Consider the following 17,177-nt stretch of genomic DNA (forward strand, 5'->3'; position numbering starts at 1 on the left):
TCTCTGGTAATATTACACTAATAACTAGAGCATACAAAACATTTGCTAGACCAATACTCGAATACAGCTCATCAGTCTGAAAACCACATTATGTATCTGATATTAGCACAGTTGAGAAAGTCCAGAAATATTTCACAAGAGGAGTTCTCCACTCCTCTACTTGTTGCAGAATACCTTATGCCACCAGACTCGAAATTCTAGACCTAGAAAACCTAGAACTACGCCACCTTCGGTCTGATCTAAGCATAGTATATAAAATCATACATTACCATGTCCTAACTGTCAATGAATACTTCAGCTTCAACCATAACAACACAAGAGTAAACAATAGATACAAACTCAAAGTTTATCACACCAAACTTGATTGTAGGAAATACGACTTCAGCAACAGAGTGGTCAATGGCTGGAATACTCTACCTGACTCTGTGGTTTCTTCCCCAAACCCCCAAAACTTTAACCTTAGACTGTCTACTATTGACTTCACCCCTTTCCTAAGAGGTCTGTAGGGGGCGTGCATAAGCGCACCAGTGTGCCTACTGGCCCTGTCCTATTGTTTCTTTTATTTATATTTTTTATTTTTCTTATATGTGTTAGACTAAGTTCCGACAGTTTCTTGCTGGGGACGGCCTGTCATTCAGCATTCCCTTTTGTGCACTGATCCAGGATCAGCACTTCAGGCTTTCTAGGCAGGAATGAAGTAGCAGGAAGGCTGCGGTGCTTAAAGGAGGTGTGAAGAAAGATTTGCACCACTGGAGCAGGGGGAGAAAAGGGCTTTGGGGCACCTCTTCCAGCCCATCCTGAATTCCTGCCCTTGGGATCTGCCCTACACTACCCCGCGACTCCTTTACCGTTGTGACCATTTTCCCGTCCATCATCCAGCTCTGTAGCTCTCCTGGCCCAAACCAGAAAGCGCTTAAGAGGGTTTAAGCAGCGTTTCAATGTGCAAACAAAGGGGCGCGGCCAGCCGTGGCCACGCCTCCCTTCGTGACGCTACTCCTTCTGAATGCAGAGGGCGGGGGCTGCTTGCTAAGTAGCACGGGGGCAAAGTCACTACCCGAGGCGCTGCAGTGAAGAGTCGGAAGAGGTGGGTGATTGCTGGGGAAATCGCGGCGCGGTTGGGGCAGCGTGGCCTGGGTGCTCTTTCCGAGATCAGCGCAGGGAAGAGAGCAGCATTCACGCTGCTTTTTCTGGGGGAGGGAGAGCGCATTTGAATCCGGCAGTCTTCTGCCTTTCAAAGCAAGATTCGTGTGCGGGATTGTCTCTTTAGGCTCTTGTACATTGCGAAAGCTGCTTTCTCCCTTTCCAGCTTATCAAGTTCAGTGATTTCCCACTTCCCGAGTTTGCCTTCAACTTTGCCCCTTCCTTCCCACTCTGCACCGCCCCCGAAACAGCGGGCTTCTTTGTGGGGCGGAGATGTCAAGGCAGCGTGGACCGAGCAATGGTTTTTGGAAGTGAATTGCCTCAAAATCTTTGGCATTCATCAAGGCTTGTTTGAAGAGCTCCGCTTTGTGTCGACAGTACTTCCTTTGGGTAGTAAATACGACAGCCAATCATAGTTTAGATATGCAGCCAGTGTTCATGTTAATCGTTCAAGGTATGGTTTTGTGTACTAGAAAATTAGTTTAATTCCACAGAAACTCAGCCATCCTCTCTCTACCTTAGGGGCTGATGGAACATTTGGGATTTTGAGAAAGAATCATGGATGCCACCAAGAAAGTGTTAATCAGACAACACTTTTCACAGGAAGGCAAAATACTTAACATTTTTGGGGTCCCCAAAACATGCTGAACCATAAATGAACCACAGGCTGGGGCCAGGAAATATTGGGCTAAAATAAGTTAAATGGCTTATAAACCTAGACAGAGTTTAGGGTTGGAATCAAATCTATGTAGCCACACAAACCTAAAACCTCAGGAAAATAAAGCTAGCAGTTGAAGAACATTTCGCCTTGAAGCACAGCCAGTCCGCCCCTCCATTTTTAAAAATTCAAAATGGATGATTTCTGGTGAAAACAGGATGATAATTGTGCAACCATCCTTGCCTTACATGACCTCCCTCCCTGCACCTTTTGATACCATCAATTCTGGATTGGCTCAGGGGGTGGGGGAGACACAGTGTTGTGCTGTTCTACTTTCTTTCTCCGGGACTGATTCCAGTTGATGGTAGGGGAAGAGAGATCCCACTAACAGCCCCCAACCATATGGGATGGCACAGGGGTTCTATGCTCGCTCTTCTCCTATTCAACATCTATTTAAGGCCACTGGGTGAGCTCATCTGCAGCCACAGGATGAGGTATCATCAGTACTGCACGCTGATGACACTTAATTGTACATCTCTGCTGCTGGAGAATTAAGTAATACCGTGGGTATCTTATCCTGATGCCTGGAGGCTGTGAGGGTCTTGATGGGGAACAACAGCCTTCTGCTGAACCCTGGCAAGACTGAGCGACTTAAAAGTTCCAGTTCTAGGACTATGCCATGTGCAGTCTGAGGTCCTTTCTAACTCACAATTCTTACTCAAAAGAACAGGTGGAAGTTGTGGCTAGGAAGGCCTTTGCACAACTTCGTGTGCAAAGTTCCTGGATGGGGTGGGGGGAAGGGGCTCTGCTCACTGTCACCTATGACCTAGTTACCTCCCATTCCGACTTCTGTCATGTGCTCTACATATGATTGCCCTTGAAACTTATCTGGAAGCTTCATCTGTGCAGAAAGCAGTGATGCAGGCAGTTATATGTATTCCTAGAAAAGTACATATTGGTTGCCAGTTTGCTTCTGGTTGCCCCTACTTTAAGGTGCTGATGTTGATCTTTAAAACTCTTCTTGGCATGAGGCCAGATTATCTGAGGGACTGCCCATAACATCAGATCTGACAGAGAAGACATGCTGCAAGTCCTATCTGTCAGGGAATTTACATTTGGCAGATCCCAGGAGGCAGGCCTTCTCTGTTGTAAACAGCTAAAGGTTTCCCTGTCAGTTATGTCCAACTCTAGGACACAGTGCTCATCTCCGTTTCTTGACTGAGGGACTCAGCAATGTCCAAAGATACTCATAATCAGGAGGCCAGCATGGCTATAAAAGGCACACAGAATGCTGTAACCTTCCCGCCAAAATGGTATCTGTTAATCTACTTGCATTTGCATGCTTTCAAACTGCTAAGTGGGCAGGAGCTGGGGCAAGTAACAGGAGCTCACCACATTGCAGCACCCGCCTTATGGAATCTTCACCCCCCACCACCACCCAGAAGTGAGATTAGCACCACCCCTCTTATCATTCAACAAGTCCTGACTATGCTTTCAGGCTTTGGTGTCCTAGGGGACTAGGGAGATCTTGCAAGGCTCCCATACTGTGTCTGATATATCTTGTTTTGTGTATTTTTTAGTTCTTAATAATAATTTTCACTTATATTTATGAAAACACATAATGGTTTTCTAATTAAGTGCTGTAATACCAACCCGAGTCACTCTCTTATGAAATGTGTTAGGAATATAAGTCACCTAACAGGTATTTGGCTTGGAAATATATAAACCAGGATAGACATTTTAATACTGTCTCTTTAAGAGCAAAAAAACTGCAATTGGGTGTGGTTTCTCAAACGGCCATAAAATGGAGCCAGAAACCTGGGTTGTCTTACTCTTAGTCTCAGAAGAGAGTCTGAGTCTCTGTTTTCCTTCTGTTGGAGAGTATTGCCGTTCCTCCATTTTTCATAATTGACTGATATTCATGGATTTGATGTAAGTCTGATACTGAACTGGACTTTGTTATTGGATTATCCCTGGACTGATAACTGACTGACTTACCTGTAAATGACTTTAGACTGCTTGTTTTACAAATAGGATAGAGAGAGAAGGAGGGGGAGGGAGGAAGGGAAAAAGAGAGAGAGAGATGGCCCTTTCCTGCCTCCACTTTAGTGTGTAAATAAGCAAACCAGGCCTTGTCTACTAGAGCAGGTGTGGGGAGATTAAATTTAATCTAGTCTCTTGGCAATTAAGAGTGCTGCTGTTTTAGGCAGAGTAGCAGGCAGCGTTGAGCAAGTGACTTTTGTCTCATGCCTGCCTGCTTGCCTCTCCAACTCTTATCACTGCCTGCCTGCTGCTATTTTGTGCAGTGGGAGGTTCTTTGGAAGGGAGATTAATGTTTAGACCTTCAATACAACTAAAATATGACTGGTTCCCATGATTTATATCCCCATTAGCAAAAAATGAGATACATCTTGATAACATTGTCAGAAGTAACATTGGTAAATGTTTGAGGATTTGACATGTTGAAATGAATTGCAGTAATTAATCAAAATAGATAGTAAAACAATTACTACCTTTTTAAAAAGTCCTTTATGTATACATATACAATTCAGAGCCTATCCAAAAGTAAACATATTTTTGGTATGTTTTCCATCACAGAATAGTTGGAACCATATTACACATTTTGGGCAATGATCAGGGACTTAGCAATATGGCTAAGACCAGGTGAAAGACCCTTCAATATGTCTCCTTGTTCTTCCCTTTTCTCACTCCTTTTCTTCCATGTTTATGTGTCTTGCTTCAGAGATGCCGACGGAAGGTGAGCCAAGTGGTCTTATCAGAATCACCCAGCTTTTTCTCCTCTCTACAGCCTGGGGAATGCAGATATGGGTAACCTTCATTGCAGGTATGTATGTAGGGCAGGTAGGGAGCTAATTTAGAATGTTATTCTTCTGTATGACAAAGGCTGAGTTAGAGGAAATATGAGTTGGAAGGAGAGAAACAACCATGTTTTCCAAATTTGCCAGTAGCTTTCTCTATTTTTAATGTAGAAAAACGTGTTTTATGTTCTGTTCTTTATTGATTAGCCCTTGGGCCATATCAAAGAGTATTATGTAGAAATCTGAATTTCTCCCACTATTTAAAGAAAAGGATATGTTTCCCCATATAACTCATCCTTACTTTGTCTCTAGGTTTTGTTCTTTTCCGAACTGTGAGCCGGCACACCTTTGGCCTGGTACAGGGCAAATTGTTTCCCTTCTATTTCTATACCTTACTTGGCTGCACATTCCTTAATCTTGCCATATTTGCTGCATACCATCCACGGGAACTTCTCAGCACCAGAGAAACTGTTCAGGTAAGTAGCAATTAATGATCTAAAATCCTGCAGTTTTACATTCAGGGGCAAGCATGCAGGCAGAAAGTTATATAGGCACATTCTGAAAATGCCTTCAGCTTGTCATCATATCAGCATTCAAATTTCCCAACTCATCTAAGATTGAGAGATCTTGTTATTCTTTAAAAAATCCTCTTGGCTTCATTGACCTAAGCAGTTTCACTGTTCAAATTGGATCTCTTAGAAGACTTCCATTATCTCCTATTTAATAGTGCCTTCTAAGTCCATCTTTTTCTATCATTTTATTGCTCTGATACTTTTTCATGTATATTCTTCCATGTTCTTCCTATCTCCCTAGGACAGGGGTGTCAAACTTGAGGCCCATGGGTGGGATCCGGCCTGTGGGATGTTTAAATCTGGCTGATGGGGCCGGCCTGGAAACAGCAAAGGACCATGGTGCCTCTACCAGTGAAAATGGAGCTTGGGGGCACATGCGCCTCCCGCTATGTTTTTGCAGGCAGAGAGCTGCAGGAGGCTGTCACGGCCAAAAAAGGGGCCCAGGCAGGGTGCGGATGCCCCCCCCCCTCCATTTTCACTGGCAGAGGGTTATTAAAACAAACTAAAAACAAAACAAAAGGAGAAGTGTTTCCTCTTTTGCATTTGAGCATGCAAAAAGGGACAGAAGAGCAGAAAGGGGAAAGGAAAAACAAAGAAAGAGAAGGAAAGAGAGCATGGAAGGAAAAATAAGGAAAGAGGGGAAGGAAGAAGAAAGGAGAATGAAGAGGGAAGGAAAAAGAAGAAAAAGACGGATGAATGGATAGATAGAAGGAAGGAAGGTAGGAAGGTTATAATGAGAGTGAGTGAGGGTCTCAGGGAAGTCCTGCCTTAGCACTTGGCCACCACAGGTGCCCGCAATTCATGTCCCGTGTCACACCCACCATGGCCACGCCCACCTCAGCCCTCCAAGGTCAAACACAACCCTGATGTGTCCCTCAATGAAATCAAGTTTGACACCCCTTCCCTAGGACCTTTGCAGAACCAGCTGCTTCAGATTAAAGATAGTCGTAATGGCATATACAGGTAGATATATTTACATTACAAGACATACAATTACCCATTCAATTCTATAGCTACACAAGTGATAGCTGTTGATGGTGGAAAGGCACTGATGCTTCCTTCTCTGGGTAATAATTTTAGTTTCAGAATGCTCTACATCTATATACAAATCCATGGCCAGGTTCTTATGAGATGAACTTTTGGCAGCCTTCTTGGTTAAATGATTTGATAAGCAGAATGATAGTGACATAGTGACATTCATAAAGGATAAACAGAGATAATACAAATTGAAGAGGTCCCTATTTGTCTGTATTTAGTGGGCTTCTGAATAAACTGGTTTAGGATTGCAATTCTGCTTTCTTTCTCCCTGTCCTCAGTGTATAACATTTCTAAATCTTCCAGAATATTCCAACTCAGAGGGTGTATTTAGAACACTATCATATTCATTCCTTCCCTGCATCTTTGCTCCCAGCCTTCACAACTATATTTCAGAAGAAAAGCAAAGGTTCACATAAAATGCATCATAGTAAATTAATAATTCTTGGATAGATGGATAGTTATGTATAACCTTTGCAGCAGAATATTTTGTGGCACTTTAAATATGAGCATATGCTATAATAAATTTGATTATCTTTAAAATGCCATAAAGCCCTTTTTTATAATTTATCAACTAATCAAGAGCCCTACTGAATTAACATATATTTTGTAATATTTTACTAAAGAAAGACATTACAACACTTAGCATGTAATGCTTTTTCATTTCATCACCATTCCCACCTCTGAAAAAATCTGAGTATGAGTGTGTTACTCTAATTTCTTGTTTCATGTAATTTTGTTATGCAGAGTAGATCCCAGGATAATAGGTGCAGCATTACAAGATCTTTCTAAATAATTCTGGGCATATTTTTCAAATATAGAATACAATAAATAAATGATTTCATTTCTTACCAAACAGTCTTCTCTGTCATGCTAAGAGCAACAAGAGTAAGAACACTGAAGTGACTGTCATGCTTCAATGGCTGTGTTCATGCAACATGCTAATCTAAAACTAAACAAACCAGATTCTTGTCTAGCACAACATCTGAATCCTGGAGAGAAATTCTTAAGGGCAGATAAGGTGGGGGCTTTCAAAGTACAACTGTAGTGCTGCCTCAAAAGATATGAGTTTTACTTACCTTTTTTATTTATCTTTTTCATTTTTCTTCTAAGAAGAACTTTTGACAGAAGAAAATACGTGGGGCTGGGACATGAAGCAGAATAATTGCCTGGGGCTTTAAATATATTTAGTGAATGGTGGGATGTTATAATCTTTTTCACGATCCAATCTGGGTTGGTCACTGGGACCAATGGTTTTGGACTCATGCTGGAGCCCATCTTCTATTTTTTTTCCACCATTCACAGTAAAAATATAGTCTGTATATATCTACTTCCCTGTTTGTTAAACATGAGTATATCAGGGAAGCATCTGAATATTGTTCAGCACTGAAAAAACCTGTTTTGAGTTGACATGTAATCACCTTATTGGCAGCTAACTGTACTCAAGATCAACAAAACAAACCAAAATGATAGGATCATAGAGGTTGAAAAAGATACTACGCAATACTATCATTTTCTTCTCAAGAAGAAAATCATTGTATTTAGCTCCTCAAGTTTGTTTTGAGGCAATAAAATAAAAATCTTGGAGAAAGCATACAGATGTTATGTGTATATATGAACCACATATATATCTGATAATGTCCTTAAAGAATTAATTGAAACATCGCTCCCCTTAATTTTTCACCACAATCTTTTTGGATCATGAGAAATAATCTGTGTACTGAGCCAAATGTCAAGAACACAAGTGATTGATAAGTATTTCCTGGCCAGCAGATTTTGCAATATTTCTGAAGCACTGGTGTTTTGTTAGAGCTGATCCTAGGCATAGGAAAGTTAGTATTCATGTTGCACTAGTTCCTTTGAGAGAGAGAGAGAGAGAGAGAGAGAGAGAGATATATATATATATATATATATATAATATATATAATATATGTAATATATATAATATATATAATATATAATAAATAGGGTGTAATGTAGAAAACTGACTCTAACTTTAGGCCAATCACATTCTGTCAGCAACCTACCTCATACAATTGTGAAGGAATATTGGTGGGAAGTTAATTTAAAATAAATTTAAAATATATACATCATTTTTATTAATTCTTTTTAGACTACGTAGCTAATTGACTCTTAAAATTGAGGAAAATCAAGTTCATCAACTGCCCTTTAATTTTTCCAGAAATAAGAATGTAATTCCAGAACTCATATAAAAAAAGACTCCAAGAAAATTACATATAGCATATTGGAATCCAGAAGTGGTCATGATACTTTGTGTCTTCCTTATAGATCACACTCTTTTTTATTTGCCTCATTTTGGTTGCCACTAATGCCTCCTGGTTCTCCCAAGTCACCACCAAGACCATGCTTAAGATGCAAGAGATTGAAAAGGAGCATGGGCTCGGACAGGAAGTGGGAAGTTCAGGTCAGCGAGAGGCTTACCAACTTCTGAAGGAGAAGGACGGCAAATATCGGCACCTGCGCCAGAAGTTCTTCAAGTTTCATGGCTTGTCTTCTCTCTGCAATCTGGTTTGTGTTATCTGCACCGGGGTGAACTTGGCATTCGTTGCCTTGCAACTGGAGAGTCTATAGACTCTCCACTCCTCTAGCTTGTTCTCATGGTTTCTCCAAAAACATTGATTTTGCTCTAAGGAGGAGCATGGAAATGACCAGAAATCAGTCCTTTTGGAGTGTGTATCATTCATCTAGAAACAGCCAGATACAGAATGCCCTCTCAAAGTATAAATTGGATTGTCTGATAATTATAAAGGGATGATATTTAAATTTAGAGAAAACTATCTGCATAAATTAATGCCACTTCTGTTTTAAAATCTTGATGCAATATTAGTTTGGGTTGTGCTAAGTTAGGAGATTTTTATAACAATGTTTTATAATTTGTCATTGTCAGTAGGCTCCCTATTGTTAACGAGAGTCTACCATTTAATATTTATTGTATACCCAGGGAACAAGATTTTAATGGGACTCACTTTTAGCAATAAGGTAAAGGATTCTGCTATCTTAAAAGAAAATTTAAATATAAAATGCCTTTTTATATACAAATTCTTATCTTTTGGAATTCTGCTTTTGGAATAAAGAATGTTTACTATTAAAAATGTACCTTTTAGTAGATTAATAGCCCTCTTCTTCTGTTGCTTATTTAAATCTTTTCTCTCTCCTAGTTTCCAGCAGGGATTTTCAGGTTGGCAGGTAAATTAACTGGATTCATAAACTATTTTAATCTATTGAGCTGCACTCATTTCAGTGACCACCCTATTTCTTTTCTTACCTGGGTGACTCTAGTTCATGCTATACCATTGTTTATTCCTAAAACAGTTGGCTGGTTTCATATAATACTGTGGTTAGAATGTAGTATTTCAAGTTGATTCTGTCCACTGCCAGGAGATTGATCCTAACCGGCTCGGTATTAACTCAGTTTTCCATCCTTCTGAAGTCAGTAAAATGAGGGCCCAGATTGTTGGGGGCAATATGCTGACACTGTACAGAGTGCTGTGAAGCACTGTGGAGCAGTATATAGGTCTAAATCCTATTGCTGTAACATGCTAAAACATAAAGCCATGATTCATGAACCACTGCTATTGTTCACATGTTAAACAAATAGTTTGTATGATATGGGTTTAGTATACTGCAAAAACCAGCGTTTGTTTTCTTTTGTGATTTTATATGTAAGCTGTTTTGTCATATTATTAAGAAGACTAGGACTATGGGTGGCAGCCAGGTATAACATGGCCTATCTCTTTGCATTTGCTTCCCAGGCCATCAGCCATAAATTAGGACCTAAAGCTTTTGTGAGGTATTGCTTTGAATGCAACAAGACATTTGCAGGCTTTTTTTTTAAAGCCTAGTATTGGATGAACCAGGACAAATGGGTAATGAGCCTGCTGAATAGATCATTTAAATGTAAAATGAACCTAGAGAATATTTAAAATTCTGCTCTGAATATCAAATTCTGGCACCTCTGAACCTGAGAATACAATCCTGTTCCAGCTCACCGTGCTACTCCGCCATCTGGGCCACATACTAAAGAAAGCTTCATGAGAAAATGATTGTACTTTTTGCTGTTAGAGAAGGCCTGCTGTGCCTCAGGTGCATACAAAATTTGACCACTTCTGCCAGGAAGAGATGCAACCAGTATTGGGATAAATGAAGAGGAAAATATATTTACCTAATTCCTGGATGTTCTAATTGGGATGATAATTCAGAATCTCTAAAGGCATCTTATTGGCCATTTCAACCACAAGCTCTGATCTAAGCATCATAATAAGGTCATAATTTAAGCCACAGCTGGCTCCATGCATTACACTAAACCATGGTTTGCTAAAAACCATGCTAAAGCATGACCCAAACAAGCCACATTAATGCACATGTGTGTACATTCAACTAATGATCAAATGGCAAACTCACCCTTAACAGTCTAATCTAAAGCTATGACTTGGTGATATTTACTTCACAGGTTGTACCCAGGTGATATTTACTTCACAGATTGTACCCACCTACTTCCTTCTAACTACTACAAGTTTGTCTCATCAAACGGGACTGCTGTGTACTAAAGACCGATACCCTTTGATCATTGTACAGCTGAATAGATTTCTCTGTCCTATTTAATAAGCCTTCTGTGGGCTTTTTTTAAAAAAATCTTTTTAAAATGCCTGTAAATTTCCTTTAGTATAGAGGGAAAAAAACACTTTTATCTTTCTGGAAAACTGCCCATGTCCATATGTACACGTATAGCCCAGGCTAGTCTTAATTAAGCCCAGTGTGACTTGCAGATCTAGGTCATGGATTACATTGTGGTTGAGAAACATACCTTAATCACAACTGATACTCATGTTTAGAAGATTTACTTCCTTGGTTATGGCTTTGCGTGTTAAATAAGCCTGACAGGGATGTTTAAGCCACTGTTAAATCCTCCTGGCCTTCAGAATTAGAGATGGAAGACAGGAGAGGCTGCATAGAAATGCCTCCTACTACAGCATTTCAGCTGCTTCTCTGTTATTTGAACATGTTATTCTTGTACTCATTCAGCACATTTCATTAGACTAATATTTCTCATCCTTAGCAACATGTGGACTTACCTATGCAGGCCGGAGAATTCTCAGAGTTGAAATTCATTTATCTTAAAGTAGCTAAGTTTGAGAAAAAATGGACTAGACTAGTAAATACAGTTCAACTTGTTGTTCCACAGCAACACGTAAAAGTGCTCCTTCCTTCCTTCCTTCCTTTCCTTCCTTCCCTTCCCTTCCCTTCCCTTCCTTCCTTCCATCAGTTGCCTGCTCTAAAGCCCATGTAAAATCTGCCCACCAACAATACTAAAAAAAATCTCCCTTCCCAACAGCAGAACTGGCTTATAGGGAGATGTTTACCTGTCTTTGATTATATGGATATGCCTATGATAAACTCAGAAGAGTGTGCCAAGTATTAACATGAAATCTTTGCAACATGCACAGTTGTCCAATCTACATGATTCAACTTTTCAATTACTTGTTAAAGTAGTTAAATCTACATGGCTAAGCTCTTGCAATGTAACCCTTAATAATTCAGCTTTCCACCGCTTCCAGAAGGTCGCCTGAAAAACAGGCTGTTGTCAAGAAGAAAGATTACTGCAGTCCAGTAAACTGCTAGTTCTGTCCCAGTGGGGCTGTGGGAGACTGTGGTCTAAAACAAAAAACAAAAAAAGGAGGCATTGAATAAAGCACATTCATCAGGAGAACTGGATGCTACCAAATATTTTCTGAGCAAAACAGACAAGAAGGTGATCTCAACTTGGAGAAAAAGCCATATCACAAACATACTAAGAGACAGAAAGGGATGGTCAATATATATACAGTGCAATAACTTATCTCAGTCTAAGTTGGCAATAAAAGTGGGGAGCTTATTCTTTTCTAATTTTTATATGAGCTTAAGTCCTGAATTAGGCTTCTTGAACAATTTTTAAAAACTAGGAAAATTCTTGCATGTCATAAGCAATCATAGCTTATTAGGCCAATTCCTGTCTCCTTCCCCCCTTCCTTTTCTCAAGCCAGCCTTGCATCGAGACATTATGGTAGGGCTTTAAAAAAATAAAGAAAAAGCTAGGCCACCTGCAACAAATCAAACACATATTTTGTGCCACACTTGTAGTCTAGTCCACCTAAGTTGATTTGTTTCTGGGATATCCAATTTGGTACTGTATGTTTTAGTTCTACACTGATAATTGCAATTTTTCTTTGGTTTCTGATCTTCACATTCATGTGCTAATTAAAGTTGTCCTTGTAAGACAAGAAACTTTAAAAAGCTCAGGTATATCAGCAGATTAATTATAAGACTGTTATGAAATCATTAAAGAAATTTCAATATCTTGTTTAGAGTGGGATAACAGATTGAGCTAAAGACAAGGGCAAGTATACTCTCATGACTCAGCATCTACCAACCGGTATGAAGCTTAAGTAAATTTTGTTTAAAACTTACAAATAAAATGGAGATTAGAAGTTTAACCAGGAAGAAGCAAACTGATGTGTGGAACAGGAAGAATTAACCTGGACAGAAAGATGAAAATGAAACTTCACGCAGAAAGAGTAGCAACCATGTCATCCAAGCATGAGTACAGCAGAGAGCAAATAGGCAGCCAAACAATAGTGGGATTGGCAAGGGAAATATCTTCCTTTGACAGACTACATTAATGTAATGTTATTTCACATAGAAATAATAGAATATTATGTTTCTTAGGGCTGATATTTCCGATCTGAAACCCAAAAAATGCTTCACCTATCGGGTTACCTTGGTGAAAAACTGCTCCACTAAATGAGAATCAGAGAAATAGAGATCTGAGTTTCCATTTTCTACGTTGAAACACCAGTATAGTGTTCATTAGCCCAAACAAAGCGGACTGAGCACCAAGCTTAGGTCAGGAAGGATGATATAGAAAAGAAGAAAATGGGCTAATCCATGGTAGATAATTTTAATTACATGGTATAATTCCCAATACATACACATACTACATCCAACACATACATGGATTCGAACCTTAAGGCCGGTTTTTAAATTCCCTGACGCTGCCCTGCTGAGCAGGGAAGCTGGCCCCTTTGTCCATTGTATGGCCCTGTTGCACACATGGTGGCTTTAGTCTCATATCCTATCCATTTTGAATTGACTATATATTTTAGTCTAGCATCAGAAAAGATTCTGCATTCCTTCCTTGTTATTTATGTTACATAAATAAATATATAACAAATATTAAAATAGAAAATATTAATTTCTTCTTTTCTTTGCTGTGCTAGTGGAGAATAAAAATCAAACTTCTAAATCCCATAGGGCACTCGCACAGCATTTAACTGCAGTTCCCCCAAACAGCCACACTTTTTCCTGGGACTGCACAGCTATTATCCGCAGCTATCTACATGAAGGTTCAAGGTTCAAAAGGATCCTGAAAGACTTGAACATTGGGCCTCTTTCCAGTAAAATTCAGTTTAATTAGAAGAAATGCAGAGTTATACATGGCTAAGACAGGGGCATCAAACTCATGGCCCACGAGCCGGATGCATCACGCACTGGCCATGCCCACGCCATTTTAGTGAAGGAGAAAAAGTCGAGATACATCATGTGATGTGATGCCACGAGTTTGACACCCCTGCACTAAGACAAGAAAAACCAGATGTGGAAATACAAGATAGGTGGCACCCAACTCAACAGTCACTGTAGTTTAGAAACAGACTCAGGTTCAAAATAAGGAGTAAATGAGTCATTTCCTGATTGTGGTTGCTATTAAGCAAAGGAATAGGCATCACTGATGATTTTCAAATAAAGGTTGGACCAGGGGTGGTATTTAGCAGGTTCTCACCAGTTCTGGAGAACTGGTAGCGGAAATTTTGAGTACTTCAGAGATGCCACCTCTGACTAGCCCCACCCCCATCTATTCTCTGCTTCCCGAGTCCCAGCTGATTGGTTGGGTCTTCTTTTGTTGCCCTGCACAGGAGAATGGAGCTGGAAAGCAGGTTAGTAGCATGGGGAGGGGAGAGAATGGGGATTTTGCAGTATCCTTCGCCTGCCACGCCCATCAAGCCATGCCTGCCAAGCCCACAGAACCGGTAGTAAAAAAAATTGAATCCCACCACTGGGTTGGACAGTAATTTGTGATGGTCAATGGTCCCTGGTCAAGAGTCCTGGTGGTGCAGTTAGAATACAGTATTGCAGGCAAACTCTGCCAGAGTCTGGAATTTTATCCTGATAGGCTCAAGATTGAGTCAACCTTCCATCCTTCTGAAGTTGGTAAAATGAGGACCCAGATTATTGTGAACTGCTCAGAGTGCTGTAAAGCATTGTGGAGCAGTATACAAATCTAAGTGCTATTACTATTCCAGCTTTCTAGGAGACCTCCAAATTCCCTTTCCAACAACTTCTATAGATGTTAGATTACACCTTATATAGATCTATGAACAGAGTCCTAAAGTTGTGTTCAAACTGAGTTTACCTATGGTAAACAGAATCAGTTATCCAATTAACCTAATCTTCTGAATTTGCACAACAGACTGAACCAAACCCACCACATAGACTGAATTCACTTAACAAATTAGATTAAAACATGGTTCATTAGTTATTCTGTATGACATGCCTATAATCAGTTTGATATTTCTTACTAAAAATTAAAATGTGTTTTAGTCAAACCAGCACTAGATAGTGCTACCTCACATATTCTTCCAAACTGCTTGAGACAGCAGCTAATTGTTTGCTTAATTAAACAAGACATATAAATATACATGTTTTGAATCTGGCTTGGTCATTCTATGACTCCTTTCATGATTACCAACCAGGATGTGCAGAGCTTGGGTCCATCGTCTCTCTCAGTCCTAAGATGACAGGAGCAAACCACTTAAATTTTTTTTTGGCAAAAACATGCAGGGACTTGTTCTTTTAGTTGCCAAGCATCAAGATCCACATGCGCCCACACATGCCTAATTTTCTACCAATCACCTAAGTCAGGTGTATGGCATAGTCAGATGTAAACTTCAGAGCAAGCACAAAACTTAACTATTTACAGATCACGCATTTCACAATAATGACTCTGGGTGGAGTACTTCACAAGGATTGAAAACATAACACTACAGTCACAAGACCCCAGTTAAAATAATCCCAAAATAAAAAGCCACATCAGCAAGAGATTCACCTTGCCTCCTGGCACAAATGCCTGGGGGTACAACCAGGTCTCAATGCCTTACAGAAGACTTGGGGCCACACAGATCTCTAAGGGAGGTGCTGTTTCACAAATCAGCCACAAAACAGACATGATCTGGGGTCTAACAAGATGACATTGTCTGATGGAGGGAATCTGGAGCACGCCCTCCCTGTTAAACCTGAAGGAGCAGGCAAAAACAGTGGGGGAGAGGTAGTCCTGCAAATAGGCTGGTTCGATGTTATTACATATTACCTTCCACCTCCCACCCAGCACATTACTGTATTGTTTGAATTCAAAACTGGCTGTCATCTTGGATTATTTTAATCCAAATGCTATAAATTAGAGCATTTCAGTAAATCAATAAAATACTTGTTTTAGGTTCACATGATACAAAAAACCTGAAACCTCAGAAGAGTATTTGCAGTAGGAATGTTACAAGCAGACTCACTCAGGTGTATGTGACCACAGTTTAAGAGACTAGCCTTTTCGAGGTTGTTCGTTCGAGTTCTTCGAAATCAGAAACACTGATAGAACGGGGATATAATTATAATTTAAATGTATGCGTTTTCCGACTTTCAGTTTATAGAAACAAACGCCTGACGAGCCCTGACTAGCCCTTGCTTTACGCAAAATCTGTGACGTCACCGCACAGCCTGCCTCAAAGAGAGGCACAATTGTCTGCACCGAGAAATCTTCAAGTACACGTGAACTGGAGCGCAACCGTGATTTAAGAAACCTGAATAAGGATATCCATAAGATCATTCTGCTCTTGCTACAATTACTGTACTCTTTACTGCAGTTTCAGGCTTGGTTTCGTTAATCACGTACATCTAAAACAATAGGAGATAAATAGAACCCTAAAATGTATTTTGGATAACATTTTAACATCATACGAGAACACCGAGTTCGATTAAACTTTCTCCGGAGCAAGAAGTGGCTGTAGAGCAGTCGAAAACCGTATTATTGTGCTACCAGTGAAGCCCAGCCAAAAGGAAGGAAAATGAGATTCTCCCGTAGGTACAGCAGGGCGGTCGAGATCCGTAAGAATTGGAGGGCAGCGCCTGGAAATCCTGCTTCCGCTTTCAGGGGAGGAACTGCCTTGCAATCCCCGGACCCAGCCGGGGTGGGGAGACAGCAGGGGCGGGCGGCCGTTCCGGACCTGCTCCAAGTGGGAGTGGTTGGATGATGTGGAGCGTCGATTGCTGAAGTCGGCTGCGGAAAGACGGCTCTGGCACGCCTTCCTTTTTCGCGGGTGGTTTTGCTCTCCTCCCGTGCAGAGCAGCAGCTGCTACTACTGCTTCTCCTCTTCTCTGGAGCAACTAAATCAGCCCGAAAATCACAGCAGCTTCCAGCCTGTGGGAGAAACCAGGCTCGGGTCCTTAACGCCCAATAGCCAGGCGAAGTAAGTCAGTGATTTTGGCTTCTTCTGTAACTCTTTGTAACTAGGGCCAGTTGCAACGTCGGGTTGCTCCCCGGGCAGCCGGCGTTGCTCAGCGTCGGGGTTGCCTTTACTCCTTTTGTTCGCTAAGCGAGGCTGCAAGTCCAACCTGCCGGGATGCGAATTCCTTCCTTTGAGACTTCGGGATGCATTGACTTGGGCGCGTCCGGGTTCTCTTAGGGTTGACGCAGGAAAGCCGTCTGATTTGACTCACCTTTGTTCTAGAGTCACGATTGGGGAACGGCATCGCATCCATTGCCTTCTCCGGCAACTGCGAACATCAGTTAGAGCTCCTCTGGAGGGTAATAAAACTAATGGCATGAGATTACTTTCCTTCTTTATCGGGGTT

General features: G+C 40.8%; 3 protein-coding genes across 4 annotated transcripts in view; 2 read left to right on the forward strand and 1 right to left on the reverse strand.

The window, feature by feature from the left end:
• CCDC159 (coiled-coil domain containing 159) overlaps window positions 1-953 on the reverse strand; it is a 23,634-nt gene extending 22,681 nt beyond the window's left edge. Inside the window, exon 1 of the mRNA XM_087925982.1 lies at window positions 849-953. Within this exon, the coding sequence (XP_087782108.1) occupies window positions 849-875 (27 nt within the window). The 5' untranslated portion in view covers window positions 876-953. The remainder of the gene's footprint in view (window positions 1-848) is intronic.
• Window positions 688-9,357, forward strand: TMEM205 (transmembrane protein 205). Of its 2 annotated transcripts, none has more exons than XM_026716816.2 (4): window positions 688-1,084; window positions 4,542-4,643; window positions 4,930-5,093; window positions 8,514-9,357. In XM_026716816.2, the coding sequence occupies exons 2-4, from the start codon at window positions 4,544-4,546 to the stop codon at window positions 8,814-8,816; spliced, it is 567 nt and encodes a 188-aa protein (XP_026572601.1). In that variant the 5' UTR covers window positions 688-1,084; window positions 4,542-4,543; the 3' UTR covers window positions 8,817-9,357. The 2 variants fall into 2 exon arrangements, with proteins under 2 accessions (XP_026572601.1, XP_087782109.1); XM_087925983.1 differs by having other exon boundaries at window positions 1,057-3,730.
• A 6,696-nt stretch (window positions 9,358-16,053) lies between these two features.
• Window positions 16,054-17,177, forward strand: part of RAB3D (RAB3D, member RAS oncogene family) — a 35,787-nt gene continuing 34,663 nt past the window's right edge. The window contains exon 1 of the mRNA XM_026716814.2: window positions 16,054-16,792. The gene's annotated coding sequence lies outside the window, so the exon portion shown is untranslated. The remainder of the gene's footprint in view (window positions 16,793-17,177) is intronic.

This window comes from Pseudonaja textilis, chromosome 2, assembly GCF_049901715.1.
Source record: "Pseudonaja textilis isolate UNSWEBS1 chromosome 2, rPseTex1.2, whole genome shotgun sequence".
NCBI classification, from domain to species: Eukaryota; Metazoa; Chordata; class Lepidosauria; order Squamata; family Elapidae; genus Pseudonaja; species Pseudonaja textilis.

Bases quoted from the DNA above. Each gene is read 5' to 3' on its own strand.
- TMEM205 (XM_026716816.2), top strand. From the start codon at position 4,544: ATGCCGACGGAAGGTGAGCCAAGTGGTCTTATCAGAATCACCCAGCTT. The intron at 4,644-4,929 runs GTATGTATGTAG...CTTTGTCTCTAG, and splicing joins ATGGGTAACCTTCATTGCAG to GTTTTGTTCTTTTCCGAACT. The intron at 5,094-8,513 runs GTAAGTAGCAAT...TCTTCCTTATAG, and splicing joins GCACCAGAGAAACTGTTCAG to ATCACACTCTTTTTTATTTG.